Source organism: Melopsittacus undulatus, chromosome 4 (assembly GCF_012275295.1).
Source record: "Melopsittacus undulatus isolate bMelUnd1 chromosome 4, bMelUnd1.mat.Z, whole genome shotgun sequence".
Taxonomy (NCBI): Eukaryota; Metazoa; Chordata; class Aves; order Psittaciformes; family Psittaculidae; genus Melopsittacus; species Melopsittacus undulatus.
Genome location: NC_047530.1, coordinates 96048298 through 96076177, shown reverse-complemented (window position 1 = coordinate 96076177; position 27880 = coordinate 96048298). Strand labels below are relative to the sequence as shown.

General features: G+C 34.9%; 1 protein-coding gene across 2 annotated transcripts in view; it reads right to left on the bottom strand.

The window, feature by feature from the left end:
* Positions 1-551: 551 nt before the first annotated feature.
* LOC101867855 (heparan sulfate glucosamine 3-O-sulfotransferase 1-like) overlaps positions 552-27880 on the bottom strand; it is a 56199-nt gene continuing 28870 nt past the window's right edge. For both annotated transcript variants that reach the window (XM_034061290.1, XM_005144063.3), the window contains exon 2: positions 552-4730. In XM_034061290.1, coding sequence (XP_033917181.1) covers positions 3682-4611 — 930 coding nt within the window. In that variant the 5' untranslated portion in view covers positions 4612-4730 and the 3' untranslated portion in view covers positions 552-3681. The remainder of the gene's footprint in view (positions 4731-27880) is intronic.

The window sequence follows — 27880 nt, the reverse complement described above, 5'->3', positions numbered from 1 at the left end:
TCTGCAAACACCTCTTATCAGATAATGAGATGAAAGTCCTTCAATGACCAATTTGGAGAAGAAGTTTGCAATCAACTGTGAAATCATATCATATGTATCATATGAGATATCTGTAATTTCTTAAATTGAGATCTGTCTTGCTAATAACACCTTTAAACTGATTGTGAGCCTCCTGTTCTTTCAAAAATTTTACTACTTTTCAATTCCAAGTGCCAAAAATTGAGTGCTTTTTATTACTATATTACTATACTATATTATAGATACTGTAATATTATGTACAGTATATATATTTATAATACTATATTATATACTATAATATTATATATTACTATAAATTACTACTGTATTACTGAAGTATGGCTCAGTGGATCTGCTTTAAGTTGATCTATTCTATAATTCTATGATCTGATCCACTCCCTGAGGATGAGAGAAAGAGTGTTATCTTGAAGACAAGAAGAATGAAGAAGGTCAGGCAGCCTTCATGAGATAAACTTTTCAGACCCCAAAATGAGAAACTGATCGCAACAGTTTGTAATGTTATAGTCTGATACATTTATTGAATTCTGTAATGCAGAGGTTGAGGTTTTAGACCATTCACCAAAACAAAACTTCAGACAAGCGTCTTGATTTGTGTAAAACCAAATCTAAACAAACAACCTCTCACTCAAATTATTCTAGGCATAATATATTTCTTCTGGTATTGGTAAACTCTAAAGTGATCATTAAATTCATTCCATCAACTCTGTCCTTCCCGGAAATGCTGAGCAGAGTGAAGAGTGCTAACAAATCATGTAGATATATGCATCACTGATCTATACAGATCAGCTGTCCTTGAAATGTAAACTCCAGAAAGGGATCTGCATTTTCAAAGATGCATGCAGCTTCTATCAACCGCTGTTCCTGCATTCAACTCTAAAGATTTGCTGTAAACTTCAGAGAAGAAAAAGAAAGACTTGATGGCTGCAAGCACAAATACAGAAAGGCATTAGAATTTTTTTTTCTTGGAAGTCTGTGAAATTGAATGTGACATATAGACATGTGAACTCTTCAATTACTGGCAAACTACCTGAAACCTTTGTTAAAGCATACATTGTTTCCAAATTAGGTTCTTGGATAAAAAAAAGAAAACAACAAAAAACCAAAACAAACCCACAAACAAAAAAATTCCCCAAACCTCCAAAAGCCCTCAAAAAGAAAAGAACCTTTTTCTTACTCACTACTATTTGACGCATCATTGAAAAGAAGCAAAACAAATAGAATGTATAAGAAACAGAACACAATGCTGAAAGAAAAACTACAATGTATGATACATACTGCTGGTATGTTTCTACCTTCAGTACTGTATTTCTGAAATTAGTGGACAGGAATGAGTTTCATTCATCACTGGGGTTGTGCCCGTCAGAAAGAACAGGCTGTGTTAAACAATATAGGAAATTTGGATTTGAGTCTTCCGTTACCAGCTAAAAGTGTTGTGTTCACAAAACACAGTGTTAGTTCAATGTAAAATCACCCTGCTGATTCAGAGCTCAGAATTTTTCTGGGATAGGTTTTTACCTGACAAATGACAAAGAAAGTACTGGTAGACTACACCACTGTAATTACTACAGTTTTCCTATATAATGTCCTTGTAGAGATCGTATAAGACCAGCATAAACATCCTCTTCTTTGGCTAATTTGAAAGAAATGAATTTGTATTTCCACACCTGATTTAGATCAACTATATACTTCTGATTAGTGTCCAGATCTGACCAATGATTCAGAATTCTCAAAAAGGTGGAAGAATAACAATTTAGGCCATCTGTAAAAACCAGAGATGTAGTAATAGCATACTTAAGAAAGATTATTTCAGAGATTAATTATATGCTAATGACAAATATAATTTTCTTTCATGTATACACATAAAAGTAGTAGAAGAGATCAAGAATAAGATTTATTATACTATCTTTAATGCTTTCTATTTATTGAGGGAATATTTGATGAAGATTATTTCCACATAATCTGGTTGTGTTTGATTTTGTTCAGCTTCAGTGGAATGCTGCCATACCTGCCTAGCATATAAGTTGCCCCCTCATAAAGTATTAGAAGCCTTAAAATTAGCTGTGCAATACATACCTTCTAGCTTGTGAAGCGGAAGACTGAATCACATTTTAAGAACATCTGCTCCTATAGGCTGAATAGTGGCTTAGACAGAAGGACACAGATCCAGGATCTTCAGCAGCGTTGAGCAGAGTTTGATGCTGTGAGGATAAGAGTGTGCCCACACAACTAGAAATCACCAGTGTTCTGAGAAGATGAAGAGGAATGCACCTAATGAATGTTCTACTAAAGGGGTGTACCGGAGTTTCTGGATTGCAAGGTACAATGTCAAACAAGCATATCTGTATTTGTAATTGTATCTGGCACCATATTTAATGTTTCAAGTTGATCTTCTTTGGTATTGATATATAATAAAATGTTTATATGAAAATGGAGAACACATGAGTACAATACCATCAAACAAAACAAAACAAGTAAAAAATTCCTAATGCAGGAGCATAGATAAATGTTTTTTATATATAACACAAGTATGTAATACCTAGCATATGGAACATGGTGTCTGAGATATACAGCATAACAAGATATTATTTTAACTATGAAAGCATCCCATGGTCTGCATTAGAAATGACAAAATAAAAATACTCTATGCTTTGGAGGGCAAGCAGTTTTTTGTTTCTTGGGTTTTTTTTGTTAGCAAGAATCAGTGTGCCAATGGATATGTGCAAACAAAAGCCAGAACAGAATAACAACAGAATACAAACATGATCCATATGGTAGTACTAATGAGAAAATTTTTCACTCAAGAGTAAAGCAAGACAATTTTTATAATAAAATATTTGCATGGTTCCTAATATTAATGATGTTTTTGCATTTTTTTGTTGATATTTTATTTTTTTTTAGTGTACAAAATAACAGTGTAAGTTGAGGTTGATATTTTAATTTCTTTACATTCAGAACTCTCACCTTAAACTTCTTCAGACAGTTCATATTCTTACTTTGCTTGGAGATTTATTTATTTATTTATTTATTTTTCCAGATCCAAGATAATAAGAGTGTAGTTTAATGCTAATGGTCTACAGACAGGGAGCTTCTACTTCACCTATTCAAAATCACAGATGAAGTAGATTCCTTTTATTATTAATTGATTAATTCAACATTAACAGGGGATGAATTATTTATTGGAGCCACTATATATGCCCCTGTTCTAACATACAATTTAATTTACTGTATGAAAAATTCTAGAAATCAACACCTCTATCAATTGTGCATGATATAAAAAATACTAAGAACAAAAAATACATAACAGAATAATCCCATTTCAAATATTTACATTTTTACATAGTTAGAAGCAGTCATTTTTCCTATACAGCACAAATTTTGTAATAGATGTGTATCTGAAAGAAGTCTGCCGAAGTCAACATATTTGCATGATGAAAAGATGAAGGTCAGACTATGACTCACAGTAATCATACAAATGTGAAACTTCTGCTTCCCCAGCCTAAAGGGTACCATTTCAATAAGTTAATGCTATTCCCATGAAGCACACTACCAGTATGTTCTCATAGTAGGAATCTCTGCAGTTTAGAAAGATGTTTGAAACGGTTTGTTGTAGGCCCTTTTAAAGAAACACTGATTCCAAATGCATTAATGCCAGTCAAAGGAATGATTAACCATCCTGTAAAATTTTGCATTGTGCTCTCTGAAGTAAGAATACAGTTGCTCTAAAACAGTGTTGTTAACAAGAGGATGGGGACGCCCTTTGGATTCATGTAAACATCTCTCCCTTCCGTCACTTCTAATGCAGTAGAATCCCTTGGTTTGGTTAAAATAAAAATTAGAAGACATAATTCTGGAAGGAAGATTTAGAAATCTTTCAACTTTTTGTAATTCAGGAAGAGGGTCCTTGATTAAAGTATTGCCATCCACTATGTGAATTTGATCCAAACTGAAATGCTTAAGCCACTTTTCCATATGAACATCATATAGACTTCTCTGAATAGCTTTGTATTTGGTATTAAGTGCTCCATTCTTAATAACAATATCTTCAAAAAGCTGAACAGGCTTGTGGCTTTCTACTCTGTTGTAATATACTTGGGTATAGTCAGATATAACTCTCTCAGTGGGATCTCTTAGAATGAGCAGCAGTTTAATGGAGCTATTCATGTCATGAATTCTTCCTGGAGCCTGTGGTGATGTAAAATAGCCTGGTGTTTTCTCAATTGTAATTTGATTTCCATAAGAAAATGGCATCAGACTTCTATACCAGTCTATTCCTTTTACATAATTTTCATCCCAGTCAAAGAAGTGGACTTCTGTAGCTGCCACCACAATATTAGGATGAATATCCAACATTTCCAGCAAAGCCCTTGTCCCTCCTTTACGAACTCCTATGATGATTGTCTGAGGTATTTGTCGGCTTGTTCCAGGAGGTCTCACCTGTGCCAAATAGTGTTCACTTTTATTGCTGAATAATCCTACTTGTGACTTCAATGTTTCCAACAGTGCCCCGTTCTCAACAGGAGCACCCTGAGCATGAGTCAGCAGAAGATAAGCTGACACCAGTAGGAAGGCCATGTGTAGAGGAATAGTTAATTCAAGATAATGATATGCTTGGCTAATGAAAGAATAGGTAAGTCTCCTCTCCAGCTGGTTGGTAGAACCCGTGGTAAACACACAGCAAGTTTCTGAAGCATCTACAAAATATAAAGACAGACAGGTCAGTGTTTCTAAATGCATCACCAGGTGGAAATTTAATTCACAATTCAATTCACAAATCTAATCTGTGATCACAACAGAAAATTTACACAGAAGTTGTTTGTTTTGCCTGACTTTATTTCAGCAGAACAAAAAAATCCACGTGTGTTTTTTTCCTTAATCATAGGTGACCAGTGTAGATGCTAACCCTTCAACAGCTTGTATTTGCTCTAAGCAGAACATTAGAATTGTTCACCTGATTTAAAATTCTTGACCATTATTTTATTGATTTCCCTAGTTCTTCTATATATACAGTATATACTTCTCTCGCTGTATATACCATAACCAGTATGATATTAATAATAATTCCAAAGCATTTCTGAATGTCAATGCCTTTCCCCAAATTACCTGCTAGTATAGTATATCTTAATCTAAATAACAACACTGGATGGTGATGCATCCATGTGGTTTCCAGTGAGCTATGGATCATATTAAGAAAGGTCTGTTTACTTAGACACAGAAAAGAAAGCATAGATATAAGCAAAATTTTTGAATCAGAGCCTTTTAGAGGAGAAAACTAGACGTGTGACAAAGCAAGTGTCTGAGTTGGATCGGCATGGAACAAAAATGAGACACAGTGGATTCTTTGCGACTCTCCAGTTCTTGTGATGCACAGTCACTTAAGTGTCAGGAAAATCCTGGCAAAAGCAAACCTTCAGATAATATTCTGCAATTCCTCCAAAGCTCAATATAAGAGATACCTAGATGCCTGAAAACTTTTGCACGGAAGCAAGTCTGGTTGGAGCTGGTTACACTCTTAATCTACATAGCAAACAGTCATTTTAAGGAAGTGGTGAATCTTAAATTTCTTAAAAATCTGAAAAAAGCTTTAGGCTTCCAGGTATGTGCATGTGCACATGTAAGTGAAAGAACATGTCACTTTAACTGTGTTGTTGACATTTGAAATCTCTTGGGGAATTCTTATATATATTACTTGAAACAGATCACAAACAGATCTACCATCTCAAATTCAGATAAATGCAACACCTGCACTGGAGCCCTTATGCTTATATTGCCTGTTTCAAAGTCTGAAAATGTTACAGGAAAAATCTTCATGGAGAGGATTCTTGCACTTCATCCAGTTTCTGAGCAATTATAACATTTTAAGATTTATAGAATAGATCTGTAGCCTTGTTTTATTTTCAGTGTAGAGTGTGGAAACCAAGCTATTTCATTCAGTGAAGCAGCAGTCATTTAAAAACAGTATCTGTTTTTGGAATTTGATTTATGGCTCATATTTTAAAGTAGTCTCAGAAATACTATGGTTTTAGCTCCTTCTTCAGTTCCATTGTTAGTTAGTTTCTTTTTCTGAATATACTGGTGACAGTACTTTGCCTCTTGGAAACAGCCTTAGAAAACACAGACAATTCCCATTTGTCATGGCTCTGAGGAGCACTTAGTAGTTCTATGTAAAAATTGTTTACGTTGAGGCTTACTTTAAATACTTCAACTGTTAGTTAAGAATATTTTTGATAATAACAGTCTAGGCAAAGTAGCAGATTCACTAAACCTATTTTCTAAATCTTATTAAAACCAACTCCAGCTTCTTGGCTATCTAGGGAAAGACTCTTGTTAGCCTGAATGAGCTCTAAAATTACAGATAAATAGCAAATATTAACTCTAAAATTACCATCTGAAAAATAAACTAAGATCTTTAGTGAGTAGATCTGTGGAGATTGGACATAACAGTTCCTCTTATGCTCAAGCAAGACCTAAAGGGCAATTGCTTCTTCAAAAAGAGCACAGCTTCGACTAGGTAGTGTGTGACGTACACATATTAAATATTGTAGAAGTCCAAGTACAAAATTGGATTTGTAATCAGATACTGCAGAAAATACTGTTCTTTACAAACCTGAAAGGAAGTTATACTTTAAAGGTCACAAGTTTTTTACTAAGAGCTTTACATGGAAATTCTGTTTAAAGTTCTCAAGAGCAGGGAATGCAAACATTTCTACAGTAATTACAGGATGGAAAACAAGATCTGTTTATACTAAAATCATCTGTAGTTACATTTTTCAGAATGGCAAGTTTGGGAAATGGTAAACATGCTAGTTAGTGCTGCTGAGGAATCAAAATGCATTCTGCTATAATGGCAGCTAATGTTGGTTTTTAAAAGCTGCACACAATGTACAAGACTGACCATGCAATTTGAGGCATTCCAGCTTCAGCCTAAGACTCCTGAAATATGGACCTCCAAAATGTTAAGCATGTTCATAGGTAGTGAATCTGCTTTAATAATTTCAAGCTAAATTATTGGAGATTCACAAGGTTCCTAAACATTCCATTCTGAGTAAGGGTAGAGCTACACATAAAATGGTTTTGAAAATACTTCCTTTCTTCTCTGAAATAGGAATATATGGCAGTACAACTGTTTTCTAGATCTGTGATGCCAGTACTCTGGAATTTAGAAGGAGGGGGGGGAAGGAAGGGAGACGGAGCAGTTAATCTTTCTTTTAACCTGTTCCAAAACCCCAGTGTTAATTTACATTCTATTTATCTTCATTTAAAATTTAAAATTCTTCCTGGAAGATTGAGGAATTGGTTTTGTAAACACCTTACATTTTTTTTTTTCAATTTACCTTTATTGTGCTGATACATATGGCATATTGTACATTATAATGCATATACACCTGTATACATTCAATTACAAGTAGTTTGAAAGTAAGGCAAGACCAATCTGCCAAGCAAAGGATGTCTTGCAAATCCAGGGTTGAGACATATAGTTCATTATCTAACTCAAATTCCAGAACTAATCCATCTTGAAACAGTCTTATGAATTGATTCTTGACAGATATTTTGGGCAACAACACTTTAACTAGTAATATTTATTGAGTTTTTGAGAAGTATTCTTGAGACTGATTGGGTTAATAGCTTAAATAAAAAATAGGATGGGAGAGCAGAAAGAATGAATTTCTCTGAAATAAACTAAAACCACTGTAGCATTTGAGATTGGGCATTCTGCAGTAGTATAAACAGAGGTATGTTCTTCCTAGATCTGGTGATAGATGAAAAAAATGCTCAAATTCTCTTTTTAATCTTATTTAAAAACCCCAGCATACTTGTGTTGATTTATCCATAATTAACTGATAATTACCTGGTTTCATGCACCTAAGAATCCGGTCATCCAACTACTGTCACCCAAAGAAGCCTGGATGCTGAATTAGAAATTCATACCTGAAGCTAAGGAACTACTGGTCTTCTAAAATATTCTCAGGCTCATATGTGATGTGAGTGAGAGTCTATTTCACCTGCCATCTGAAATCAGCAGTTTTCTATAAAACACACTTAGGAACCAAGTAACGGAAGAGGTTCTGTGTTTTCTAGGGACTGAAGTACTAGCAGCATTTTTGAAAACAATTATGTTAGTTTAACCAGTTTGCCATTAATTAGTTGTTTTATGTAGTGGAAATGTCATAGAGTCATTGCTAGAGCAAAATATTACACAGGAAATACTACTAGAAATAGCCAGATTGAGAATGTGCTGTAAAACTGGTGCCTAAATAGATCAAAATTGCTTTTGGGAGCAATTCCATCAGAACAGCATTCCAGCTTCAGCCTAAGATATTTGATTGATTTTGATGATGCTCTAACATGTTAGATCCTGTGGTTAGGTTATAATTGCTACATAAATGTAGAGGTTTTAAAGATGATTTATCCACTATAATTGGAATGTTATTTGAATAATTTTTATGTTGTTTTTCTGCCTTTATGCAATGAAATACACATTTTTAGAGGATATGAACTGCTTTTTATAATGAAACCAATATATTTTACATTGCTGCACTGCATACCCTCTGTATCTCAGAGTATTCCTATGAAATTAACCCCATGATACACAATCAAAATTACAGTGCCTTCTTATATGCTTTGGGTTTTTTTTCTTCTATTATTTGGTAGTATTGGTGTTGCTTAGTAACATAAGGAACATCAACAGATATGCTACTTATTAAGCAGAAATGAAATTCAGAAAGAAAGTCATGCTGCAGGGAGGACTAATTAAGGAAATAATACCTTGGGCTTTTGTCTGGTTTACTTCTTTAAAACCTTAGACTAGACTGAATAAGCTGATATGCTGGCTGAAAAATCATTTTAATATTGCAAAAGTGTTCTAAAGACCCTTAACTGCTGGCACTCTATTGTAAAAGAAATCCAACTTCTACGCGGCTTATGATTTATCTTGCTTCAGGGTAAAGTACATCACAGAGTAAACCAAACTATATTATTGATACCAATTTATAATATTATTAATTCCTAATAACAATTTGCTGTAATGCTTTTCACTGAAGAGTTCCACAGCACATTGTGCTAATGAACTGCTTGCACCCCATTTAAAACACCATTCTCACCTTACACGAAATTGCAACTGACCAACCTATAGATCCAGTTCAGGAGTGCAAATGCTTCAGAAAGGCAGGTGAATGTGATCTGGTCAAGGTCAGGTAGCAGCTTTATAGTCATAACCAAAAATAAAACCCACCAGGGATTCCAATTCCGCTTCCAATTCCAATTTTGTGCCATTTCATGGCAGCCACTCCCATCTCTTGTGGTAACTTGTATTTGGGCTACATGCTGAACTAAAGAGCAAAGAAACGCCTCAGTGCTTCAGCATAAGACTTGAGTATTTTGTGGAATTCCGCAATTTCTTCCCTCTCCAATTGAAACAAAGTATAAACTCAGTATTTTGTTGTTTAAAGTTATTTGTGCAGGAATACTACTGTTTGCTACTGAAAACTAAAGCAAAGGGAGGTGGTCAGAGCAAATATATAACAAAGCATCAATTTTTGTCTTGATTTTCAAAAGCATGTTTGGATTTAAAAAAGTGTACTACTGTTCCTGTTTTTTCCTATTAGACATGAATTCATCCTAACACAGAGATCAGCCACTAGGAGGAGAGTACGATTCAAATATTTTAAGGCTTACTGGTATACAAATTTTGAACAGCTCCATTATATCTATAATTAAGAACATCTCTAATGCTGACAATATAAAAAAGCTATAGCAGCCTAACTGTATTCACAACAGAAGGTTATATAAGGTGAACTGTTTCAGGAATTTTAAAAAAGAAAATTATACTGTAATGACAGTTATGACAGTGTAAAGTACATACAGACTGGTTTCACATAGTAATTCTAAATAACTACATCAACATTACAGTTTGAAAAGTTTTCAAATATCTGCAGTTAGGCTGTTTTTCCTTTGGTAAAAATAGAGCTTGTTACAGAGCATAATCAATGCAAATCTGTTCTTAGTATGGCTTATACATTTTTGAAAAATAGGTAAATGAATAATCCTGTGCATATGTGACACATTGCTTAATAAAATCCAATATAAATTTATTCAATTCCAATAAAGCAATGACTAATTCTATTCCAAGCATTAAATGTTAGAAGTTATACAACTATCAAAAGTCCTCTTTATAATACCTTAATTCTGCTTGATAATTGACATTTACAAATACATGTCCAATGGTTGAACAAAATAGTATAATCTTTAATATGAAATGAAAGGAAACAAAATTCAGCTACTTCTATCCATCCAGGTTGCACTTGCCTAGACTGAGTTCAGGAGACAATGAGAGCACATGTCCAAGTGTGAAAAATATTTTAAAGTTTAAAAATTTTCCTTCTTAGAAACACTTGTGAGTAGGCATGAATTTTATTACAAGCAGTGCAATTAATTTAGGTTTATGTTAGAATTAGATCAATAAGAAATAGGTGCAATCGAATAAGTTTAGAGATGTGTTCTAAAAGTTTCAATGAGATCTGATTCAGAAGACTCCCAAATTAACTGTTCCATGAAACTAAAGACTGGGTGTGAAAGAACAGTGATCCCAGAATATGTTAGCTCTTTAGCTAGAGCATGAAAGTATTCTGCTGCACATTTACTCTATCTTCTATTGCCAGATTAAATGTAATAACCAAATGTAAAACCCATGATGCCATCACTGCGCTTTACCAAAGACTTTATCAAAATCTGCTAGGAGAGGTTATCCAGTTTCCATTAATATACACAGACTGTACATGAAGAACACCTCCCACCTGTGATCATTGAGAGTGAGCAAAATATGAAGGATTTTTCTAACAGAACTTCAAGTTGAGCTACAGTGGTATCATTATACAAGGAGTAGAGGACTAGGAAAGTGAAAAAAAAAAAAAGCCTTGATTCCAGTGTCATACAAACATCACAGCAGTTCATGCTGCTGGTAAAGAACATTAATATTCTTCCATGCACCTAAAAATTTTGTTCACTTTTAATTGTACTAAAACTATAGACACATTTTTTTTCTAGGGACATGTACTAAGAATTCTTAAATGAGGTGATTCCTAAAAAAAATGATCCCACAGACTGACCCAAAATCCTGTCTTGCTGTCAAAAAACTCTTGTGGAAGAGAGTCTAAGGGTGTCTCTTTAAGCATCAATATAAAAACATATATTATCCCCCCAAAAGACAAAACTTTAACATTTTAAAGTCCTAACATCATACAGTCAGAATCACAGAACAGTTAGGGTTGGAAGGGACCTTAAGATCATCTAGTTCCAACCCTCACACCAGTCATCAACAGTGAATTTATTTGGATTAACCTTTTCTAATGAGATTGCAGTTTTATAATAGTCAACAGTTACTACCTTACAGGAATATGAAAAGAAATAAAAAAGAAAATTGCTATTTGGTGAGTAAAAGATAAGAGCTGCAAAGTAATGGCAATTGGCTGCGGGCTTCCCTTCTACCAGGTACACAGACTACAGTGGATGAAAAGGAGAGCTAAGGTTAGCATAAACTATAAACACATTAAATCATTGGCAGGTGATATTAGTAGATAGGAGTTTTGAAAAAATTTGCTTCCCTAAGGCTAACATTATATTTTCTAACTCCCTTTTCTGATAACTCAAGATAGAAAATTGCCTGATGATGGCTGCAAATATATATAGCAGTCCTTATATACAGTAATATATACAGTATAAATATGCTAATATATTTCTGAGCTAAATAAACCTTCTACGGCTGTAGCCTACATGTTCATACTTTATGGTATCTTTGAAAAATATCATACTCGAGCCATCTACATAAAAGTTACTGAATTGCAATTTCATAAAGGCCCTTAATACATTTAGTTCATAAAACCAGGTACATTACAATCATACCTCTAAATAGACATAAAAATTCTGCTCCTATTAAGGTGTAAGGATAGATAGTGGTCAGATTAATACAGATAACAAGGCTAATTTTATATATCTAACCACCCTACACATCACATTGGCATATCTCAAATGGGATTACATTATTATTTTGTTGAATTAAACTTACACCTTTAATTGTTAATTATGCACTAGGACCAACATAAACATTCATGTAATCTGCTATACCAGGTCTTCAGCTGAATAAGCAGTAACTGTGGAATTATAAAGGTGCAAGATGTAATGATGTGTAACTGATAACTAGTTTTTGTGTTTTATTTCTACAGATCTTAGTAAGATAAAACTTCAGTCTTTCTACCTCGTATATTATATTGAATATTATTCATTTGCCCACGCTCATTGTCACAAAGAACACCGTAATACTCACTGATGCTTAGGAATTAATATTAGGATTTGCTGCAGAGGATTTATGAGAGACCTGTCTTTCAAAGGAAAAGATTCCTCAGAGTGTCAGAGATGGCAGCAGCATTCAAGAAGGACAAGGACAGGTTAGCTCTCTGTTGTACAAAACAGCAAATTCCTACAGGACATACACGGGTGACCCTAGAACTAGTTATGCTCTCTTGTAAAAAGCACAACTTCCTGGCATTAAAAGAAAAAGAACAAAAATCCAACCATAACCATAAACCTCTGTTACTCTGAACCAGTGGGATTTTAAAGTATTTAAGCACTTCAAAAAGGAAAAACTTAGCCTCACATGAGAGTTCTTCTGGGCAGAACTTGTCAATATTATATATTTCATTTTCAGCACTGCCCCAGTATAGGTGAAGAGCTGCTCATCAGACATTGGCAGCTGCGTGGGGAGCCACCTAAGGCAGCCAGGAGTGACACGTGAGAAGCTGGCCAGGGGGAGAAGCCATGAGATGGAAGCCTTGCAGGCAAGGAGGCTTCTTTGTCCCCATCTAGAAAGCTCTTCCACAGCTAAGCACTTCAGCCCAGTCTGCTGAGCCAAGGTCATTGTCTTACCCTCTGTTTATAATACCTTTTCAGAGAACTTTTCCAAGACTGGCATTAGTCTCTAGGAAGTAATTATATGATGCTGACTGATAAGAATTTCTGTATTGGGTCCTATACAATTGCTGTATATTCCCATTATAGAAGGCATGAAATAAACTGATCCTTCCCTTGGTAATAAGTCCTAATATCCAACAATCAGCAGATTGAAGACCTTCTAATGTCAAATTCATACACTAAGAGAAGGCTTCTTGGCTCAGCACAGGTGTAAAGTGAGCTGAGAATTCACCCATAATAAAACAAAGCAGCTGAAAGGCCCATCAGAGTTGAAATGACCTGGCCTTGTTAAGGATAACTGAACAAGTTTAAGAAATGCTTCATTACTGTGTGCAACCAAATACATATTTATTTTTCTGACTACAGCTACTTCTTCAGTACTCAGTATTTTCAATAGTTTTTGGCTAACTCAGGACTGTGAGAAATACTGCAGAGAAAAATTAAAAAGAAAACCCAGTAACTCAACCCCACCCCACAAAAAAAACCCCAAAACCAAACCAGCTCAGCAGCCTATAAAACTGGGTCTTTGAGAGAATATAAAGAAACAGAAAACATCAGTCATCTAGGCAATTGTTTTAAGGCTGAAAATCTAGTTTTTGAAATCTTGGGTACTGGCATAGGCCCTAATAAGAGACAAGATAAAGATAAGGATCAGAGACAAAAGGCCTGAGTGAGTATGAATGTTTGACAAAATAATAGGATTTGCTAAACTAAGAAACATACCCAGTCCACACTGAGTTTAAGCATGCTGAGAGGCTCTGAGCATCAAAGAATCCAAAATTATACAAAAAAGCCCCCTTCCTCAGAGTAAACAAACACACACAACTTGAAGTCAGAGACCACAGAAAGCAGCAGCCTAGCAATTCTGAAAACTGATTAGTACAGAAAGTAGTGAAAAGGCAAAATCTTACACTGGTAAGCAAATCCTTGTTTAACAAAGAAGGTACCATAATACAGAACGATAATACCATAATACAGAACAGGAAAGCAAGAAACAAATAGATAATACTCTTCTTGAATAAAGACTCAATTAATGCCTTCAACACGTCAATTACTGAGTTACATACATGCATGTTCAACACAACAGGCAGCTGCGGAGACACTGGAATGAAAGCAATTATGAAAACATTTGAAAATGCCTAATAATTACAGTACAGCACAGACAATAGCCCAGTGTGCCAAACTCATGCCTCTTTCACACTGCTCCTCAGGCTAAAAAGAGAGTCAAAGATGACAGTCTTTCAGTCTTACAGAGTAAGTAAAAGAGAGTTTATTTTCTGGATATCATAGAAAAGCAGAAATTGGATTATTTCCTCCTTACCGGACCTGCTCCCACTGCCTAAGTACTATGTTAAAATAAAGTAAAAGAATATTTCCTACTTTAAAAAGTCTGAGAGCAGATTGCCAATACCAAATACTTCTTATGCTTACCTCCAGGATCTCTAAGCTTCAGCAGGTTTCCTATCTGACTGTTTTGCATTTCTTGGTTAGAGAAGGCAGAATTTAGAAAAAATTCCCTGCAGTCCCAACCTTTCTAACTTTGATGTATAGCCTGAACCTGTAGGCATGTCAGTACTCCAGCCAAAGATATACATACATATGTCAAAACCTCTTAAGCTTCAGTGGAAACCAAAGCAACTCCCTCTTCTCTTTCCCCTAGTCCAGTCAGTTAATATGACAACTTCCCTGTGCAAAAACAATCTCTGCATCTACCAGTTTAATGTCTCCCCACACTTTCTGTGGTTGTACCACTACATCAAACAGCATGGTTAATTCAAGCAGAACATGTTCACCGCCATACAGCATCACTTCTCCTCCCCCACAGCTCAGTGTTACTTTGCACCCAAATAAGATTTCCTCACTATTCATTTAATGCTGCTTCACTTCAAATCAGTTACAACTTCTCAGAAAAGCTCTTTGATGTCTGAGTGTGCCTACAGCAATTCTTTGGAGCCTTTAAGTTCTGTCAATTTTCACCTAGGTCTTTAAGGTAAAATAATATTTAGGAGCCATCACATACATTCAAGATCTGGCCTTTAAGACTTCAAATCTGTGAGACTTGCGACAAATGGTAATGGGAACATTAGAAACTCTGACAAGGAGAAGCCACAATAGATGTGGTCAGAAAATGAATTAGAGCATAGTAAGATTCCCTCCCAGAGTCAAATACTGTGTTAGCTGGTTATGATGCTAAAATTTATAATTAGTACTTTTTAATTTGAAATTGTAACATCAACTCAGGAAACATCTGTTGCACTTGGATATCTTATAGTGACCTTTTAGTATTTTTCTCCTTAAGTCTGAATGGTGTTATTGGTATTCTGGTACTTGGCAAGGTGCTAGAAATTCCTGTAACAGAGGTGAAAAAGGAAGAGGTATGGAGCAGCTCTGAAATATTTTCACAATTAACTGCATATTAATTAGAACAATAAGCTGTTAGAATGTCCAAAGTCACTCTCTTACCAGTGGGGAGGCTGTACAGCAAGTAAAAGAGACAGAAAAAAACAAAGCAAAAAATTTTGTTATTTCATTTCCAGACTGGCAAGAGCCCTTTACTTTCTGTGGGAGGAGGTGATCAATTTTGTGATCTATCACTGCCATTGTCTAGCCACAACTAATTTTTTTTTTCCTTACAATATAGTTTACAACCCACACATTCCAAACTGTTCTGGACCATTTCATTTTTCCACAGAAGTTTAAAAGAAAAGTTGAGGATCAGTCCTCATTTCTCTTTTACCTGCTCTCTATCCATTATGTGCTCTAGGTGGCCCTGCCTTGGCAGTGGGGTTGTACAAGATGTCCCCCAGAGTTCCCTTCCAACCCTATGATTCTGTAAAGCACTGTTATATAAAGCAATGATGTAGGTATTTGTGTTTGATTGATTTAAACATAAAATACACATATTGCGTGTCCTTGCTTCCCTTTTCCTGTAAGCACTCAGCAGCCCTATGCATGGTGCAATTACTTTAATTTTCTCACTGTATATTTTACTTCTGAGTACATTATTTTTCCCCTTTTCAATGCATTCTGATTTTTTCCATAGTGTTAACAGAAATATTTTCAGCAGGTTTTCTGTGGCATCCTTCATCAGTAGCTTAGCAGTTACTCTGAACCTTCGAAGAATAAACGTCAAGTCCAGTGAGATTCATAGAAAAAAGAGAAAGTGAAGCACCAAAGCAACACTTTCAAATCAGACTGCCTAAAAGCACATGAAATCAGAGAGGCATTCTGCTGCCATTACTCACAGTGTGTAGTGCTTCATTAATAAAATGGAGTTGGATAGTGCTAAATGTCAGAGCAGAGAATCTCAATTACCTGTGTAAATGGTGTTGTAATCCTAAAAGATGTTGAGCATCTGAAGCTTTTGTATCTCTAAGTATGGCTAAGACCTCCAGTGAAGAGCACCTGATCTCAGACACTAACACAACCATTTTCCAACTCAGCAAGATGGAAAAAACATATTCAGATTTATGTAATGATTCTCTGGCAAACATTTGCAGCCTACCTATTTGCAGCTCATGACAGTTGTACAAACCTTATACCATTTCAGAAGAACTTTAAAAGAAAACCTCATAAACATGCAGTAATTAGGTAAGATTAACATGAAATTCAGTTAGGGAAAGAGGATCTCTGATGAAATCCCAGCATTACTTATCACAATCACTATATCTTCCTACTCTCAGCTTTTAGTATGTCACTGTTTGGTCATCAATACATAAAGTGGTTTGCCAAGCATAGTCATAATACCATTTCCCCCTGGTCCAGTTTGTGAAAAATGTATCCTTCTATTTAAAGCAACATCATATTTAATTTTGTGACAATAAAAGATTTTTTTCTGCATTCTGGTTATGAATGTTCAGTCCTCTAACCTTAAATATGTGCCCACAAGGGAAAATAAATCTGGATTTTAAAATTAATTTGCAACTATAAAATATGGAATAGTTATTTCTGTTTATAGTATGCTAAAAAAGGTAATGCAAGTAAGCAATGTAAGCTACCGGTTATTGATGCCAGCTCTGTTTTAAAGCAATGGTAATAGCTTTTCCTCTCAAGGGAGGACAGTGTTTCTTCTAGAAACTATAAATTGTATATATTATTTTACATTTTTAATGCTGAATTTTCATCTTAGATTTGTAGTTTGACATTTCTTAGCTAAAAATATTTTCACACTCATGTCCCACTTACTCTTTATGGCATCTATCAATTTAAATACATTTCAAGCAAAAAGAACATTAGTATTAAGAGCAGGTTAAATTTCTTCCAGAACCTTTCTGTACAGGGAAGAAAGCCTGACATGGATGTACTTAGGAAGCTGTGACACCTACTGATGCCTTAAAGCAAATTACAGTGAAAAAAAGTCACTCTGAGTTTATAGATAATGAACAGTTCAGAACAAATTTTTGAGATCAGAGTCAAGATGTTACCATCAAACAACACAGAAGTGTCAGTGTGTGAGAAATAAGAGGCTCAATTATTGAATGTGAAAGAGTCTCAATTCCTATACTATGGAGCTTAACAAAATTATATAAGAAATTAGAGAATAGCACATTAAAAGCATTCATAAAATGAAGCTATTCTGACATTTCAAAAAAATGGCTAATATAATTGTCACTAACAATCTGTGAGTGTTTCAGGAACAAAATTTCAGTCAAATTTAAAAGTAGTAGTGGAAATACATTACGAAGTTCAACCTATTTCATAAAACATTATGGATCTGCTGCATTCTGAAATATGCAAGAGAAATTGAATGTGAAGTATTGTAAAATATAAGATGTAACCAACTTCTAAAAGCACCACAAAGCTGGTAATGAAAGAGGAAAGGAGGGGAGAAAGCAGTGGAACTTATGAAAAGCAAAAAAAATTAAGTATCTGTAAGAAAAACCATATTACTAATTGTTTTAATAACTAGAGTTATTTTCTATATTTGTGCCAATACACACACACATATATAGTACACAGAAATAAAGAACAGGCAGTAACAGAAAATGTAATCAAAGAATTTACATGGGTTCGTGAGCAATAGAGCTGATGCTCATAAACGTAGATTATCAAAGTTTATTGCAAACAGCTAAATGTGTACACCCAGGAAACATGAACAGCTGCTCAAGCACAGACGAACTTAGATTCATTACAACATATAAAACCTCAGGACAATTTAGATTCTACTCTAGTGCAGATATGTAGGAAGGCAAAAGTGGTAAGGATGGTATTATGGTTGTGATGGTAGCAGAGACTGACTGAATCTGAGTTCAATTTCCACATTGTCCTGTGGAAGGTGGCACAAACTGACTTTGGACAGTTATGCCATCACAATGTGAGATGGAGCTTGAATTTACAGTTGATTACATGCTCTCCAAGTAGACCAAACTGCTCAAACTATGAGATTATTCACATGGGGAACAGCTAATGTGTTTTCAAACTTACACCTCACCTTCTCACAGTAATTCCCACTTGAAGACAAGCCTTGAGGGTGAAATTTTTCAGAATCATTTGCATTGGTCTAATTTTAGTCCCACAGAATTCAGCCATAAACTAATTTACTTAGTAGTAAAGCTATGAAAATTTTGAAATATTCCCCTCTCTTCCCCACTTTATGCTCCTCCGAATTATGTTTCTCACCTTAGAGTGATATTACAATGTCAAATCCAAATACCTTGAATGTCCAGGTGACAGAAAAGTGGAGGCAATCATAGAATCATAGCCTAGTTAGGGTTAGAAAGAACCTTAAGACGGACTCTTTGTGATTGTAGCAGAGAGCTGCATTGTTAACGCTGAACAATAAAGGAAATGTTAAATCACAATGCATGTTTAAAAATATATCTGGGTATTCTAGAGGAATTTTAAATTACAGAGTTGACAAACAATCAATACGAGCAGTATCAGCTCCCATGTTGAAAGATAATTTTAAAGGTATGAAAAATGCAAAAAAAACATAAACCAAAACCCTTTCAGTCATTGATACAAATTGGGAAAAATTACATTTTGAAAAATAAGAAAATGGGAGGGAATATGCTAAAATTAAATCAGTTTATTTAGATTACAGCCCCACTCCCATATAATCCAACAAAATCCCTTTTTGCTGAGCAAAATTTTTACTTAGGTTTTAGATCCCATTGACCTTGCAAGCTAAATAGCATAGGGAAAAGAACTGGTTTCTATAGTTAACATGACTTTTTGACAACCTATTTTGCTATTAGTTTCCGTGTAAAAAACAAAGATTCAATGTGGATTACAAAAATAGCTCAGAAAGTGTAGGAATTTTAGGAAATCTTCAGCACCTGGTTAATTCAGAAAATTGCACCATGCAGCTCTTCAAAAAAGATACAGGCTGAGAGTTTCAAAGGAGCTTGAAGAGCTTCAGTTACTAATTCATTTTAAATTTGAATTTTAAATTAGAGATGGACACCTAGATTCCTGACTTCCTGGAGAGCACTACACTTTGGAGTCTTCGTGAAACACTCAAAAATCTCAATGAAAACATCAGTTTGCTGCACTATAGTAGACAAAGGCAAGCACACTATTAGTATGCAAAAGCAGTGAAAGAAAATGCCAGTACAATTTTAATGTATTTTTGTAAACTAATGGTTCAGATTGACTAGGAACAGTGTGTTTCATTTTGGCCAATCGCTCTCAGAAGACAGAGGGAGTTCAGACATGGCTGTCAAAAGAAGATTGCAAGCATGAATAATTTGTTAATATAAGGAGACGGAAAAATACACACATCTTTTGACTTTCTCAGGATTTTGTACTTTGACTGTTACAATTAGATAAATGAACTAGGATAACCCTTGCTCATCCCCTTGCAAGTTCTGGAAAAGCACGTTTCAGTGAAACAGAAAGGCAATGAAATGAAAACTGACAAACTTATATACTTTGAACAATGCACAATTAATCTAGGAGTGCCATTGCCACAAAGGATTACTGAAGACCTGCATAAAGCAAATAAAAAAGAACAGTGAACAAAGAAAAAAGGACATTGTAAGTTGTATGTCAAAATACAGTATTTAGTGTTTTAAATAAGCAATCTACTATAAAATAGATTTTACAAGAGCTCAAGGGGAAACAGAATAGAATTTGAAAAATCTGTACTTCTGTGATGATAATAACTAGGGGGCAGGTCATACAAAATATGTGACAACTTATTTTAATATGTTTTCCAAAGAAACTTTATATAAATAAATATTGATTTTAATAGGTTTGGACATTTTTGTTCACTTTATTGAGTGCTGTGGTAAGAGGGGGAGAGAAAAATCTCAATTTTTTTATTAAATTACCACAGTTTCCGCTGTCATAGCCCAAAGTACAACTTTCTGTGCTTCATCAAGTTAGTGAAGATCAGGAACTATGCAATTAGAGCATACAGTCTGATATGGACTTTGAAAGTACAAGCAAAGTTGGATGACTTATGGAAGACAAGAAAAAGGACAGCAGCATGACAGGATAGTCACATGCCACAGGAAAAAATGTGGTAAATATATAAAATTAAGCAAGACAAAAATTTAGGAACTTGGATCCTTCTACATATTATAAATGCCAGGGCATAAGATAACATGATTAAATGATGAATCCTAAACAGTTATCTAAATGAATTTGAAGATGTTATACTATACAAAGGAAAACTTGAGACAGTACATGATAACAGTCACAATTTATTTAATTTCAGCTTGTGAGTCATGTTTTCTAGACTTCTGACCATTCTCACTGATCTCTAGACTCTTTCTATTGATTCATATCCACATCAATCATGACCCCAAATCCTAGTCCTCTTGAATACCCTGACTTCACTAACAGAGAACATTAAACTGCAGCCTATTTAATCCAGACTATTACTTGAATAAAGCAACAACATTTTGATACCCAGTTCTGTCCTCCAGTGTGTTTGCACCCTTCCTTGCTTAGTGTCACTTATGTCTCCTCCATCATCCTGGGCATCAATAAAAGATGCTGTGTATCATTTTTCTTATGCTTACAAATTGTGTAGTCCAATGTAGCTTGAACTACAATGTAGTCCAATGTAGCCAATGAACACTGAACTTTATAGTGCAGGTCTCATTCAAGATGCATTAAAAGGAACGTGTAGGCATTAAATACAAGGCAGCTGTTGATATGTGATTAAATGCGCAAAAAAATATGTGAATATATGCAGTGAGTAAATTAAAATATAAATAGCCATGAAAGGAACATACTTTTATGTGACAATAACAACAAAGAGCTAAAAATGTTATCCTATTCCTCTCAATGCAGATATCAATTTCAGATTAAATCAACTTAAAACACACAAAAGAAACAAAGCCATCTCTCCATCTCTGAAGCTACAAGCCAATTGAAACATGCTTGCATCTTGGCATCAGTTTTAACTGAAACATTTGTTAAACTTAATCTACAAAAAGCTACACTTGGTTGAACCAAGCATTTTACTTGTCCTGTATCCCCTCTCTACATGTAAGGGAGCATACTACAAGGCAAACACACAGTGATTTTCTGAGCACACTTTCCCAGCCTCAAGTGAGTCTGAGTTTCACTGTCTCTCTGAGACAGAATTATTAGCTTTAAAGTCCCTAAGGGATATCAGTAACTAGTATGACCACTTTTTGAATCTATGTAAACTCAGCTTGTGGCAAGGAGTTTCATAGCATAAGTATATTAAACATGAAAAAATACTTCCTTTGGTTTAGCTTAAACATAGCACCTCCAAGTTTCTTCTAATGCCCAATGTCATTGCAGTGAGTCAGTGAACAATCACTCATCATCTATTTACTTGACTCTCTTGACTTGATGAACTTGTCATAGCTTCCTTCAATTTTCTTCTTCCCAGTCTCAAAACTTGTAGTTCTACTTGGTCCTTGTTTGAAAGACTTAATAATCTTTTACTCATTCTAGTCTTTATCTTTTCTTCTCTTCACCTTTTTCGTACTCTTTACCTTCTTCTCTTTACCTTTTCAAGGTGCAGGTGACCCACTATGACACTGCTTGTAGTAATAATGTTCTCTGTTCCATTTCTTTCTAAAAATTTCTAATATTAAATGTGCTTTTTTTTGACTGTTACTATTTTCACTGCTCACAGTCAATTACACATCCATTCTTGGGTACAAAATATTTTTTTTTACCCTTTTGAGAACTACTTTCATTTACTAACAATGAATTTCACTTGTCAATTTATCACTCAGTATCACTGAGGTGCTTCTTTGCAGTTGCTTTTCTTTCCCCTATTCAGGAAAATTTAATATCACCTGTAAATTTTGCTTTACAGACTTCCTATTCCATTATTTGAAATAACGGTAGCCTGTATCTTTAACAAATTGTTTTGTCAGCTCTTTTTTGGTAAACCTTACTGTAGTTTTATGTTCTATTTGTGGTTTTAGTTTCCATTATCCTTGAATAATAGAATAAATGTCATGTCTTCATTTCTTGCATACTGATTTGTTAGTGCCTCCTTGTAAAAAGGTTTAGCCAAAATCTGAATTGTAGGACAGACCAAACATAGACCTGTTAGAGATGTATCAAAAGTAGTTGAATTAAGCTTTTTAAGGTATAGTCAAATGGATTAGAACAACTCAATGGAACCTTGTTGCATTCTGGAGGATTTTGATTTGGTACTTAAGTCCAAGACCAAAAACCACCAGATGGTTCAAAATTCCAACACATGGCTTTGGAAGTAGTCTAGATGAAATCATTCTGTAGTTCACTTGTTGAGATTTGATGATGTTTTTTCTATAAACATTCTCTACAATAAGTATATGATATAAATCCCACCTGCCAGCAAGAATTATTTGCACTGAATTCAATAGCCTTGGAACAGTTCATAGGAATGAATTAAATAATGTTAACAACAAATCCATAATGTCTTTATGCTTGACACTTTATTATTTGGTTAAGACTACTGCAACTTTGAAACTGAGCTAACTCTATGCACTGCTTGTTCCAAAACACTTATGCAGACACCTGTTTACTGTGAAATGACACCTATCATCTAACTTTATCCAACTATCATATGTTCTCCATGCTCTTTATCTCTCCTATTTAACTTGCTCTGCAGTCTCAGCATTTACCTTCATGGCTTCACCTTTCTCCTTTTGCTTCTGTGCTTTATTCCTCCCTCCTCCTCAGTTCTCCCTTCCTGAGTCCCACCTATCTTTGTAATTTTAATTATTGTTAGAACGACTTACACCAAAGCTGCTAAATACAGTTTTATTACTAGATCCAGTTTTTAGTTGCAGGTTTGCCACACTTGGGTACATGCCCAAGGTGATGTTTTTTCTTGAAAACAGCAACTTATTGAGCTGAGCTGCTTCTAAGAATGAAGCTGGGGAAAATCACATTGTTTGTTCAGGTTATAAAGAAAATAAATATTAACTTGCTCTTTGAGAAGCTTCAGTGTTATTTTGTTAAATAGGGCTGTGTAATCTGGCAAAGAATTGTCAGCATTTTACCGAGTCCATGAAAATTTCCCTCAAATTTGGCCAAGTTACAGTTTCTGTTAATTTCTGTTTACATACAATCTAATTTGAAACCTGGTTGCCAAAACTCTCTGAATCACCCATTGCACACATCATGCTCTCCCTTCCCACAGATGTTGTTTTTTGCCTCAAACCTGCCCCACTACTCTACACAGCAGCTGCCAGGCCAAGCAGAAAACCCCACTTCTGGCCTCCGTTCTCCTGCTTGGCACCCAGGCTATGCAGCAACGGTCACACTCAGGTGCACTGCAATGAAAAATTGTGTGGCACAAGGGAGCATAAAGGCCACAAGGGTGCTCAAGAAACCAAAGGAACAGACAGAAAGGGACAAGATACTTGGAAGGGAAGACCAGATGTATTTCATTACTACCAGGAGCCAAGAGGAGCTGGAGACTTAGGTGTTTGTAACCACCAGCAGGCCATTCCATACAGACTCCAAAAAGTGAATCCAAGAGAGAGAAACCCTTTCTACAACCAAAAGAGAATCATAGAATTATAGAAGAGGTTTCAAGCTTATTAAGAGGTTACACCCATATTTTTCGCTGTTTAATTTTTGAACAGTTCTTAGATATAGTTGGAATAGGTCAATTTTGAGGAACATTCAGCTTGAGCTAGATGATTCACCTAGAACAGCTTCCTCTAATAAACTGATAATTGGGGCATCATGAAAGACTGAAAATATGATGCTATTCATATGCAGTACAAAATACTGGCACCACTTCTAGCTTCACATATAGGACAGCCACTTGCTTATAAACATTTACAAACCTGTCCATGCTAACACCTTGTTTGACAACTTCTCTTGAGTTTTCTATAGGCTTTTAAGTGAATCTAATACTTCGACCTGTCCACTGATGTCTGCAAATCCTGAACGAACAGCTTCCTCTGTTGTGGGTGAAGAAAACTATCATCAGAGCATAAGCAATAATTCATGTGTATATCTAAATTCACTGCACACAGGATGCCCACACACTGTGCTGTTGGAAAATCCATGACAACAGTATGTGAACTTCTGAATTTTGCATTCCAAATACTGAACAATGTGTTGCTATTCGGAGGCATTATTAAGACACAGATCAGACTTCTAAATTGTATCCTGAAATTATTGTTTACATACTGAGCTTTCTTTCCTCTGTCTCTACTTCTGCTTATTGCCTCCATCATATATGACATTGTGTTTGTATTTTAGACTAGCAGCTTTGTGGCTGTATCATATGTAAAGCTTCACAAAAACCCCAAACAATATGCATGAAACAAGTACTACTAAGCACAACAGAAGAACTGAAAGAGAGCAACAGCACTAATAGTCTGAGGTATTCCTGCATCATTAAACAATGCAAAATAATATAATTTAGTCTTTCATTTCTGCTAACCAACAGTTTTGAGATTTCAGCTTCAAGATCGCATACAAATTATAGGTAACTACTGCACGTATGGTTTTAGCATTTCTTTAAGTGGCTTCCCCACATTCTCTTAACTACCTGCGTAAAAGTAAGATACATGTACTTACAGGTTATTAGGAGTCTGTAGAAAACAACTACATTACTATCCAAAAGAGTTCTGTTTTACAGAAGAATTGAGAAAGGAAGAAAGCATGTTTCAGAGAACTGGTTAATATATGTGACAAGAGCACAATTGAAGGGTGGAACATACCTGAATGACAGAGATATATACCCCAACAATGGGGGGGAGTAATAACTAGCAAAATACTTGTTGAATCTGCCCATACAGTACAGTGCCCATGCAACAAAATTCATACTGCATGAATTTAGAACATAAGTATAGAGAGAAGTTGAACAATTATTTCTTGGTGGTAGTCTTGTATAGCAAGAGTACTTCCAAGACATGTCTTATCCAGAAGCTACTTCAAACATATGGCATAATGAAAACTCCATTTTAAATATAAAAAATCTTTAGCTGCCTCTTTAGGATGTGATACCCAGTGAACGTTCTCATGTTCTCACATGCCTTTTGCAGTGCTGAAGAAAGAAGACATTTAATCGCACTCTGAGTATTCTTAAACCTATTTAACTTTACTGTCACTTCTACCTTGAAATGGAAGCTTTCAGGATTTTGTTTCTATTCCCATTCTAACAAAACTTGCCCAAACCAAGTTTCTGTAAACTGATTCTTCTTTATATTGCAAATAAAATTACACCTGCACTGAACCTTTCTTCCCCCAAACCCCTGAAGCTTGTTTACCATAACTAAGGATTTCACTATTTCTTTAACAATGCTCTTATTTTTTCTGTGTGATGTAACTTATATTTTTTTATTTTTATTATTTTTAAATCTAATTGGTGGTACACTGGTAATTTGCTCCACTAGCAAAATTCAATGAGTGTTCCAAATAAAAGATGTGAACTATCACATTTTAAATCAATAAAATAAGCTGTTCAGTATAGTGGTCATAGATAAACTTTGTTTAAAATTTAAGCAGTTTAATGCACACAAATTCAAGGTTCTTCAGAAAGTAAGAAAATAACAGCAATATTTGTTTCTCATTCCCTAAACCAAAAGAAAATAGTGTTTTATGTTATTAAAATGTTAGCAGTGGTCAAGAGTACTGCAATGTATTTAGGGCTCCAGTGTTTTGAAAAGCATTAACATAATAATAATACTGAATTTGAAGAAAGAGAGAATGCTTACCTTTTGACACATAACATTTGAAGTGTGTACAGCTGTAACCCTTGCCAGTATCAGAAGAGAAACAAAAACTCTCTCATGTAATACATATTTGAAGCACAATCTACAGAAGGCTATTTGATAACTCACAACTTATTTCTTGGAGAGCAGTTGTCAATATCTCAACTAAATTTCAGAACTACATCTTCACCTTTTCTCTATTCAAGACATGACTATAGAGATATTCAGTAAAACTCTTAGCCATGTTCTTGAATATAAGCACACACTAGAATTCCTTGAAATAAAAAGCCACACTTAAGTCTAAAAGTGTTTGCTTACATTATTTTGTTATCAAAGGTTTCATCCTCTAAGACAACCAATCAAAATATGTAAATAATTATTTCCATACCTTGCTGTGATATCGGCAACATTTTCAACTGACATATCTTCCACATCAAATCCTGGAATATTTTAACTGAATTGTATCTGTCAGTCAGATTTCACTTCAGTAGTACAAACCTTTAGACTCATGTTAATAGCTCACTTTCAAAATCCACTGGAATTGCGAAGACATTTTAAAACACTTGATTAACTGTGACAAATTAGCACACAGAACAAAAAAGGCTCAAACTAGTAATGATTATAAAAATCAGATTCAGAAATACACACTCAACAACATTTGAAGACTCCATAGAGATGGAAACATAGGGCAACTTTTTCAGAAACTGCCAGAATATTTTAATGTTTCCATTCTAAACAGACAACCTTTAATATCAAAGTCCAAGTTTTCATAAATGCTAAACTTTTCCAAATACAGCCCATACTAACAGAAGCAGCTAGGTACACTGCACCTGATAACAACCACACCTAACAGCTACGAAGAGAGGCATATAAAATTAATAATTAATTTAAAAAATGTATCTTAAATATTTGTCAAGGCAACAGAAAATATTTTCTCACATTATTTTCTTTGAAAGTGAGTATTTGTTTGTGTGCTTACCATTATTGGTACTTAATACTTTAATACATCCACATGGAATAAGAAAGTTAATCTGAGGTAACAAATAGATAAGGTTACCTACATGCAACCAGTTTTTAACCTTTCTGCTGGAAAATGGTATGTAGTATGACAAATAAAAGAAAATGCTTTAGCCCCGTGCTGCAGAGACTTTCATTGCCCTCTTAAGTATTCCTATACTAAACTGCTACCTCATTTTTAATGAGCATTCTATAAATTGAGTAGTTGTTCATGTTCTAAATGTGCAAATGCTGCAGAAATTTCTGAAAATGGATTAGTTGCAAAAACCTAAATACTTTCAATCCATTATTATACATAAGTATTTAGCATTCTCAACAACTAATGTTTAATAGTAGAAACTTATTTTAATGACAGAAATACTAAATAATAATATCAAATAATATTAACTTTAAAAAACAAAACTCAGTAATATTCATGGGGAGTCACATCACCCAAAATATTAGATGTCCTCAAGTGACCAAAAAATAACAAACCCTGACATACATACACACAGAGATACAAATTGTTACTACTCTTGAAAAATGACTTATGGTTAAGGCACACTTCAAAGGTGAAGATAGAATCATAGAATAGTTATGGTTGGAAAGGACCTTAAGATCATACTGTTCCAATCCCGCTGCCATGGGCAGGGACACCTCACACTAAACCATGTCACCCAAGGCTTCATCCAACCTGGTCTTGAGCACCACCAGGGATGGAGCATTCACAACTTCCCTGGGCAACCCATTCCAGTACCTCACCACCCTAACAGTAAAAAATT